The following is a 9,102-nucleotide window of genomic DNA, read 5'->3' as shown; positions in this document are numbered from 1 at the left end:
GACTCTCCACTCACACAGTCGGTTGACTGTCAGTTAAGCGACAACAGCAGCAGAGGCAACAGCGGCCAACAAAAAAAAAAAAAACAGCAGCTTGCCCCGGCACAACTTAATACTGAGGAGACTGATACCAATCACATAAAACAACAACAACGACGACGACGACGGCGACACTACATTAAACATGCTGCTGACCTTGATAATTGGCACTTTGATCTTATTATTGACCTGGGACTTTGGACGCAAACGACAACGCGTTGCCATATTTCGCAAATCTCATATAACAGGACCAAGAACTTTACCCCTTTTGGGCTGTGGCCTAGAGGCTCTCCATTTGGGAGCAGAAAGTAAGCCAAAATTGACCACCCCCATTCAATTTTAATATTTGCATCTTGTTTTAATATTCAATAGATATCATCGATTATGTGGGCAATGCCTTTGAGAAATATGGTAAAACATTTCGTTTTTGGATTCTCAATGAATCATTGATCTATACAAAGGATTTAAAATATTTCGAGACCATACTGAGTAGCACCACATTGTTGGAGAAGGCGCAATTGTATCAATTCCTAAGACCCTTTCTCAATGATGGTCTATTGCTGAGTGTGGATAGGAAATGGCATGCCAGACGTAAGGTTTTCACAAATGCTTTCCATTTCAAAGTGCTGGAAAGATATGTGGAGATAATGGATAAACAGAGCGAGATAATGGTAGAGAAACTGAAGCAAGATGCCGATGGTAAGACTGTGGTGGATATGCTCAAATATGTCTCACTGGCTGCTTTGGATGTTATCACAGGTAAGAATAGCTCTCTACTGAAAAGATCTCCGTATATGCTTCACTCTTTACTCTAGAGACCGCCATGGGTGTTCAAGTGAATGCCCAAAGTAATGAGGATTTTCCCTATATCAAGGCTCTGAAGAGGTAAGACTGACTAGACCAAACGTGCCTTAGTTTTTGTTTGTTTACATACTTTTTTGCTTTCTTGTGTGTGTTTTAGTGTAGTCAATATACAGCCTGATCGCATGTTTAAATTCTCGCAACGTTATGGTTGGCTTTTTCGTCTCACTTGCCCGCTGTTGCATCGCAAACTAGTCCGAGATATAGGCATCATGCATGACTTCACCGACAAGGTCATACGCGAAAGACGAGCAGCTGTGGAGCAAGCGAAGGCCAATGGTAGCTACCAACCGTTGAGTAAGTCGAATCCGATCCTCATCAATTACAACTACTAACTAGCTTTTTGCTTGCTTTCCGTTTATGTGGTCATCGTTCAGGTCTGGCTGATGCAGACATTGGTCGTAAATCACAAATGGCTCTGCTGGACATACTTCTGCAGGCCAACATCAATGGAGAACCCCTGACCGATGCCGATATACGTGAAGAGGTCGATACTTTTATGTTTGAGGGCGATGATACCACAAGCAGTGGTGTCTCTCATGCTCTCTACTCCATTTCCCGGCACCCTAAAGTGCAGGCAAAACTCTATGACGAACTGCAGCAAGTTCTTGGCAAAGATCCCACAGCGCCGATCACTCAATCTCAACTACAGGAGCTTAAATATCTGGATTGTATCATCAAGGAGACAATGCGTTTGTATCCCCCAGTGCCAGCTATAGGTAGACATACGACAAAGGAGTTACGTATTGGAGACCAGATAATACCACCAAATACTAGCATCTATTTGGTGTTTTATTTTGCTCAACGCGATGCTGAATATTTTCCCGATCCTCTGAGCTTTAAACCAGAACGTTGGCTCACCGATGACGAGGACACAAAACCTAATGCCAAACACCAGACCTTTGCCTATGTTCCCTTTAGTGCGGGTCCTAAGAACTGTATTGGTCAGAAATTTGCCATATTGGAAATGAAAGCGCTGATCAGCAAAGTGATACGATATTATCATCTATTGCCTCTTGGTGAGGATGTTAAACCCATGATGAATTTCATTTTACGTTCGTCTGTTGGCATGAATGTGGGCCTTAAGCCGAGATCGTTATAGAATTTACCACTAATTGTTTATATTAAATGTTTGGTTAAGGTGTATAATGGGTTTTTGTGATATTTTTTGTACTTATACTCTAGAAGATATCAATTCAATTGAATAAATCTTTTTTATATTGTTAAAATTTGTAAAAAAAAAAATTGCAATATATTTAAAGCCAACTTGCCAATAATATTCAATTATGATTCAAATTTTTGTTCAAACTTTCAAGAATGATTCGCACAATTACTCTGTCTCTTCCCATTTTATATGGTCTTTTCCTGTTTCCACCATGATAATTTAAGAAGTACCATTTTCTTGTTATGCTCTGACGCAGTGACACGTGAAATTATGCCATAATTAAGTGCCGACTTATATTGACGATTACGGTAGTGATATTAATTCGATCTGGTTGGGACTTTAGGATATAATTTATAGCAATAAATAATATCTAAATTACAAATTTGGTAAAGATTGACAGTCCAACATTACTATCGATCTCTGCTACGTTAAAGTGGGCCGATCTGCTCATCTCTATGACAATAAAAAACTTAAATATCAAGTTTCATGTCAATAGTTTTTAAAATCACGTCAAGAGATTGATTTTAACAAATGGAATGGGTTATACAGGGTCTCATACTGTTAAAGAATTGATTAAACAATTACTGAAAATATCTTTGGTGGCTAGAAAATTCAATTTACAAAAAAGCGCTCTGTTGTTTGTCCCGAGAAAAACATTTTTTGCTTACATAGTGGAATATTTTCTAAACTAAGAATACAAAGCGAACTCTCCAAATTTTTACTTTACTTGGCCAAAGTAAATTAAAATATGTTTTCAAAAACGGAACTAATGTTTTGCCTTGTTAATAAAACATTCTTGTAGTAGTTACTATAGAATCTATGATATAGATCGATCACTGGGAATTTATGTATGTGCATTTTGCATATTTTCGGAGACTTTTAAAGTTAATTAGTCTTACAATATAGACAACAAATCTTAATGATATCTGTCATATGAATTATTGATTTTTTTTTTAGATTTTAATAGATCTTTTATTAGGATTATGAAGTGCATTCTGGTCCTTAGGAAAAAAATGATTAACTAATTTTAAGGTAACAATGTTATAAAATCGATGACTAAGTCGAGTAAATTATAGCGGTCTTTGTTTGCTTAATCTTTATCTTAATTATTTACTCGTTAGGCTTATTATAAAATTAGACTTCCAAAACAAACTAGTTCAGTTTTATACATCGGAATATTTATTTAGCAAATGAAGCTAACTAGCTGACTTGGACTGGGGACAACTGAGTGCTGGTAGTTTATCTTATATAAATTATTGTAGGTATTTACTTTGGGCAAATATTTGTAATTTACTTGTGATGCATTCACACCGATTTCAAAGGTTGTAAAGATGCAAAAACCTTCTCAAAGAAATGAATTAAATAATAGCAAAATTTCGTAGAAATTTTCGTCGGAAGTGCATCATAAATCTTTAATGAAAAAGAAAAACAAAAAAAAAAAATGATCTCAAGTCATTATGTTATATATGTAGGTAGGTTATATAGGCCCAAGAGATAAGTTCTGCAATGTTTAAGAGAATTTGCGAAGAAAAAACAATAGATATAGCTATAGATAATAGATAAGGCCAGAAAGGGAGGAAATCATATAATCATCTTATCAGTTTTGTCGGTCAACATTCGGCTGAGTCTGCATAGATTGGGACCGAGATTGAGAAGAGTATAAAATGGGGCCAACTGACGGCGCAATGCGTCAAAAGTGGTTCATCAGCAGTTAGTTAAAGTTAAGCACTCTTCGGCAATAATAATGTGTGCAATGTTAATTCTAATTCTATCATCGCTGGCAGTATTAGCCTTTGCCGAGGGCATAAGTCGTCCATTTCCCCCGTATGTGGGATTACCCACCCAGGATGGTTTGACACGGCTGTTTCTCTCATCGCGTGTGACGCGTCGTGATCCATTCGCCTCGGTGGCCTGTTTTGCTGGCTACATTGGTGAATCGAATCTCATTACGGAGCAATATAGCACAGACTATAGTGTGTGCTCGGAGCAGGCACAAAATTCACGCAAAGGGATCGATCATGATTTTCTGCCAACTCGCAGGTTAATCGAGAGATCAGCTGAAAAAGTATGCCGTGATCTAAACTTGTGCAATAAAATCAACAACACTCTGGATTCCTTTAATTGTCATGCCAATGTGGTAAGTGAGAGTAACTTCAGTGCTTACTCAAAAAACTTACTTTAATTTTTGCCAACCTCTTTCGTTTTTAGGGATCGAATAATACCATTACCACTTATAGCATATCGGGTAATGCCTCCGACCAGGCATCCAAATTGCAAGAGCGTTATCGTTTAATCGATTTACAGCATGAGCAATGCATTCATAAGGCAGAGAGAAGTTATGTAGAGTCCACAGCTGGAAACTATAACTATTTGCAGGCATGTTTGGATGGACGTGTGAAACCCAAGCCGATGCCAACCACCACAAGTTCGACCTCAACATCATCGACCACATCGTCGACGACAACTACAACAACCACAACTACAGAGCCACCACCACCACCAACCACTGAGGCAGCATTACCAAATACTACCGAAAGTCCAGTTAATTTAGAAGATCAATTTAAGCAGCTTTTAAATTTGCTAAATTAATGTCACAAAGGTGGCAACAACTTTATGAAATACTTTCCAGACATGTCACGGAAAAATAAGAAGAAGTCCCTAATATGCAACCCTTAGTAAATACATAAATTAACCCCCCATTTGAACTAAGAAGGGTTGTACATTTACTCCCAACCCCAAGAGGCTTTAATTTCACAAAATATTCACAAAAAAAAAAGGGGTTGTATGGGGGCGAAAAGTTTTCAACAATTTAAGCCAAGATCGTTTTCATTTCAATTCATCGATTTTTTTTTAACTTTCGTAATTGTGATTAATTAGTTTTTGGTGCCTTCTTTCGTTTTCCGTTGGCGTTATTCAACACTTGGCCAGCTAATGCTGAAAGCTCCTATGATTGATGAGAAACCTAAGGTGCTAATAATTGAGTTAAATAAGAAATAATTCATCGAGATCTTCAGATAGACCGAACGGAAGAACAGAACAAGAAAATACCAACTACAAAAATCTCAAGAGCCATTTATGGCCATGAAGAGCAAAGACAAAAAAATCAACCAAGAAAAAATAATTCAGAACATGGCATTTAAAGTAAAGTAAGGTATCGCACCGAATTGATTTTACCCTGCATCAAAAAAAATTAAAATTAGCTTTAAGGGTCAAATCTGGCTTTTGGCCAAAAATTTTCAGTAACAATTTTATTTGAAATTAGCTTAGGAGAGTTAGGAATTCTCGAGAACTTCTCCTTGCTGTGTACAACCTGTACACAGTATAAAACGAGTCCAGACCTTAACAAAGACAAGCCGCACCGCACTCAATTGCTCTTTTTAGATGCCTCTGACCATAACATGTTTGGCTTTTATGGCTTTTGAGTATTTTCTTCTACATATATGTATATGTATATGTTTGTATGTATGTTTAGGGCCGCAGTAGAACCCAAAAGACATGACCATAGATGAAACACCTGTTGTTGGCCCTGTTTGGTCGTTGTCGTCGTAGAGCAAGTGCTTAGCTCATTTATTAACACAATTGGCTGACACTGGCCAAGAACTGTTGCTGGCGGCAGTAACAACAAGAACAACGACAACTAAAACTTGACTTAACTTGTTGTATGTAATTCTTGGAATGCCAATTGCGTCAATTCCTATGCGTTTTATTGGTACGCCAGCAATTGCAGGCAACCGTTGTGTTGCACTTGGTGGAGAAGGTAAACTTTAAGCCAAAAGAGGGAGTGGCTGGCTATGCTTATGTCTGCTATGTCTCGTATTTTGTAGTTTCTGTTGGTAATTAAAATGCAACTTGTATGTAGTTAGGTGTTTATGACGTGCGGCCCTCTTAATTGGCTGTCGAGAAGAACTGCATATTAAGCAGGGGGAATGGAAAAGAGAAAAACCTACGGCAGCTTGCATTCTTTAAATATCGGGGGAGTGCCAATTTATCGGTGATAAAAACAAAAAAAAAACTTTTAAGTAAAATCGCTTGCCATACGATATTAAAATATTAACATCTGCTAATATTTTTATAAGAATTTTCATGTGGTCTAAGTATTGGAAGTTTGATCATGAAATTGTAATGACTCTAACATGTAATATAATATTATATTAAAGTAATGAATATTTTGGCTTATTTGGCTTCCATTTTATTGGATTGGGTTTTCTAGAGATGTGAAATTTCCACGCCTGCCTTCATATGTATGTATGTATACTCTCCTGTGTCCACTTCAGTCAATGGCTGACTGCCTCTTTGACTATTTGAGGCATTAAAGCAGATAATTAATTTTGCAAGTCATTAAAAGTTAATGGATATGACCAAAAGTCATCGTAGACATTAAATATATACAATTTTTTTAATGGCATTACTTAACACTGCAAAAAAAGTAACTCTGCCTCTGTCTCTGCCTCATTCTGCCATCACTTTTATTAGAAATTCTCCACGCTTAGTTTAATTCAACTCGTGATGATGATGATGCCTCACATTTCGTCATCATCAGCGACTAATCACCTGGGCGGTGAGTAGTATGTAGAATGACAGCGGGGTCTATCTATCTATCACGTAGAATGGGGAAAGGTGGAGGCTTCCAAAACTAACCCACATTTGAGTGTACAATTTACTCGCTTCATTGAACTTTTCATCACACCTAACCAAGCATGGCAAAAAAAGCGAATGTTATATAGTAGAAGATCATCATGCATCAATCTACAAAAAGAGAGAGAGAGATACACAGAAAGAGAGAGAAAAGAAAAACTAGTTTTGTTTTTCCATACAACAAAACGTGAACATTTCATTTTCATTTGGCCTATGCGAAAATTGGGGGAAATGTGTTAATAAAACGTGAGAGAATCAATTTTAATCAATATGTGGAAAACGTTTTGCTTTTTTTTTCATATGCAAAAAGAAGAGTCAAGAAGTGAGGGGTAAGGTGCAAAGGAGGAGGAGGAGGGCGTAGAGTAAGTGTGGCCAATTAAGGAAAAAGTTGCAAGTGTCCTCAAAAGTAAAAATGAATTATACTGGACTAGATGTTACCCATTTGCAAGTGTCCAAGATTTCACGAGTATCTGGCCCTGATACTCTCCGACTGACAACCATTTACAGGGTATTAATATCATCGAGGTAAAAACTAGTTTGCCTGCTGCCGCGACATATACAAAATGAGCAGAAAAGGAAATCGTCGTCGTCGTCAGTGTTGTCGGTGTTGCCGCTGCCTTTTAAGGCATTTTGGTTTTGTTGCGTGTTGCGCATGCGCCTTGGTAAGCTATCAATTTCAGTCTTTCTACCTCCCTCTCTCCGCTTCTCTCTCTCTCTCTCTCTGTCTCTCTCTACATATCTCTGTGTGTGTCTGTGTATTCAGGTCATTCGCATTTTCACATTTTGAAGGCGTTTTTTTTTTTTGCATGTTGATTTTTCTTAAGATTGCACTTGCCTTGCCGATGTCAAAAAAAAAAAACTTTTACTCTCTGGCCTGACTAAAAATTATTTGCTTATAGCCTCACAGGAGAAGCAGGAGTACGAGGAGTTGGAGGAGGTAGTCCCGACCAGGCTTGACCAGTCCACCAGTTGGTCCACTCTTCCCCCGATCTCTGGCCTGTTGGCTTGTGTGTTAATGGTAATGGCAAGTTGTTATTATGGTTGTTGCTTTTTTCTTCTCTTTTTTTTTGTATTTGCGCTTTGATGAAGCGATTTTTGCCTTTGTTTGTTACTTAATTGCGCCAAAGTCATTAATAATCGATTAACAATGTATGTACAAACGAGAGAGAAAGAGATAGCGACAGGGGGTGGAGTGATGCTGCTGCAAGGAAGTTGAAAAGGAAATTGAACGCAAAATAACCAATTTGTGTTTCCTGGCCTAGAATCTAAGCTGGGAGGAACGAACAGAGTCATTAAGAAGCAACGAGTTTAGTTATTATCTACATATGTGCATAAGTTGTTCGGAATCTATGACTAACCAGATCAGAAAAAAACGAGTAACGAAAGAACAGAATTAAACAAAACGAGTAAGAAGGAAGGACAAATTAAAGCAAGGTTGGATAAAGAGGAAAACGAGAAAGGGAAAAAGAAACAAGCCTACGAGGACGAACAGGAAAAGAATCAAGAGGTTAAGAGAGATGGAAACGAGAAGGAAGAGAATTAGAAGGTAATGAACGAGTGCGAAGAAACGAGAGCCTCCTGAATGAAAATTAAAAGAATAAGAACGACCAAATAGAGATAGCCCAAAAAAAACAACGAAAGAAATAAAGAGAACGAGTAAGGGGGGAAAAAAAGCCTTCGAGAACAAGTAGGAAAATAATCGAGAGATCAAGAGACATGGAAACCAGAACGGAAAAAATAAGACGTAATAAACGAGTACGAAGAAACGAGAGCGAAGTGAACAAAAGCTAAATGAACGAGAAAGAGGACTATGAAACAGAGAAGTTCCAAAGAGAGAACAAAGAAAACAAGGAGAACGAGTAATAGGAAAAGAATCCTTTCTTTCCTACGAAAGACAAGTAGAATAAGAGCAGAGAAGTCTAGAAAGATGCAAACGAAAACAAAAAGAACGAGAACGAAATGAACAAGTATGTAGAAATAGAGGAAATAGTATTCAGAAAGTTAATTTCTATGGCATTAACATCTTATTATGTATCGCTGGCTTTTTGCTGGTAACTTTCCAATTCAGTCATAATTTTAAAATCTCAGTTTATAAGTGAAAAAGTCTTCCTAGTTCTTGAAAACGCACAGAGATAAACGTATATTAACATGCAACTGCCTGTCATCAATCCAATTCCCCCCATGAGAAATCCTGTTCTAGCCATAAAAAAAGTCAATTTGGCCATCTCGGTATGCTTTAAGCTTGCATAAAAGCAACAGGTGTCTAATTGATTGACTGACTGGCTGACTGACTGATAGACAGAAACAGAGAAAGAGAGAGACAGATCAATAGATGCAGTTAGGCGATGCATTTATTGTTTGTCACTCAAGCTTTCATGTGCTTGGGAGTCGGGGATAGGGGCCCT

At 37.7% G+C, this 9,102-nt stretch overlaps 2 protein-coding genes across 2 annotated transcripts; both read left to right on the top strand.

Annotated features, from left to right (window-relative positions):
- The first annotated feature begins 47 nt into the window (after positions 1 to 47).
- On the top strand, positions 48 to 2,126 carry LOC6645151 (probable cytochrome P450 4d20). Its single transcript, XM_002067794.3, has 5 exons — positions 48 to 344; positions 409 to 795; positions 852 to 921; positions 998 to 1,194; positions 1,275 to 2,126. Exons 1-5 carry the CDS (start codon positions 182 to 184, stop codon positions 1,997 to 1,999), a joined length of 1,542 nt encoding a protein of 513 aa, XP_002067830.1. The 5' UTR covers positions 48 to 181; the 3' UTR covers positions 2,000 to 2,126.
- A 1,651-nt stretch (positions 2,127 to 3,777) lies between these two features.
- On the top strand, positions 3,778 to 4,875 carry LOC6645150. The gene is made up of 2 exons (XM_002067793.4): positions 3,778 to 4,199; positions 4,271 to 4,875. Exons 1-2 carry the CDS (start codon positions 3,807 to 3,809, stop codon positions 4,649 to 4,651), a joined length of 774 nt encoding a protein of 257 aa, XP_002067829.2. The 5' UTR covers positions 3,778 to 3,806; the 3' UTR covers positions 4,652 to 4,875.
- Positions 4,876 to 9,102: the final 4,227 nt, after the last annotated feature.

The sequence above is a fragment of the Drosophila willistoni genome (assembly GCF_018902025.1).
Source record: "Drosophila willistoni isolate 14030-0811.24 chromosome XR unlocalized genomic scaffold, UCI_dwil_1.1 Seg105, whole genome shotgun sequence".
NCBI lineage: Eukaryota > Metazoa > Arthropoda > Insecta > Diptera > Drosophilidae > Drosophila > Drosophila willistoni.
Note: the sequence above shows the minus strand (reverse complement) of the source record. Positions and strands in the feature narration are given on the sequence as shown.

What these genes read in the sequence shown, in the direction of transcription:
- LOC6645150 (XM_002067793.4), top strand. Translation starts at nt 3,807, where the DNA reads ATGTGTGCAATGTTAATTCTAATTCTATCATCGCTGGCAGTATTAGCC. An exon ending in TTAATTGTCATGCCAATGTG is followed by an intron (nt 4,200 to 4,270) that starts GTAAGTGAGAGT and finishes TTTCGTTTTTAG; the next exon opens with GGATCGAATAATACCATTAC.
- LOC6645151 (XM_002067794.3), top strand. Translation starts at nt 182, where the DNA reads ATGCTGCTGACCTTGATAATTGGCACTTTGATCTTATTATTGACCTGG. An exon ending in TCTCCATTTGGGAGCAGAAA is followed by an intron (nt 345 to 408) that starts GTAAGCCAAAAT and finishes AATATTCAATAG; the next exon opens with ATATCATCGATTATGTGGGC. An exon ending in TGGTAGCTACCAACCGTTGA is followed by an intron (nt 1,195 to 1,274) that starts GTAAGTCGAATC and finishes GTCATCGTTCAG; the next exon opens with GTCTGGCTGATGCAGACATT.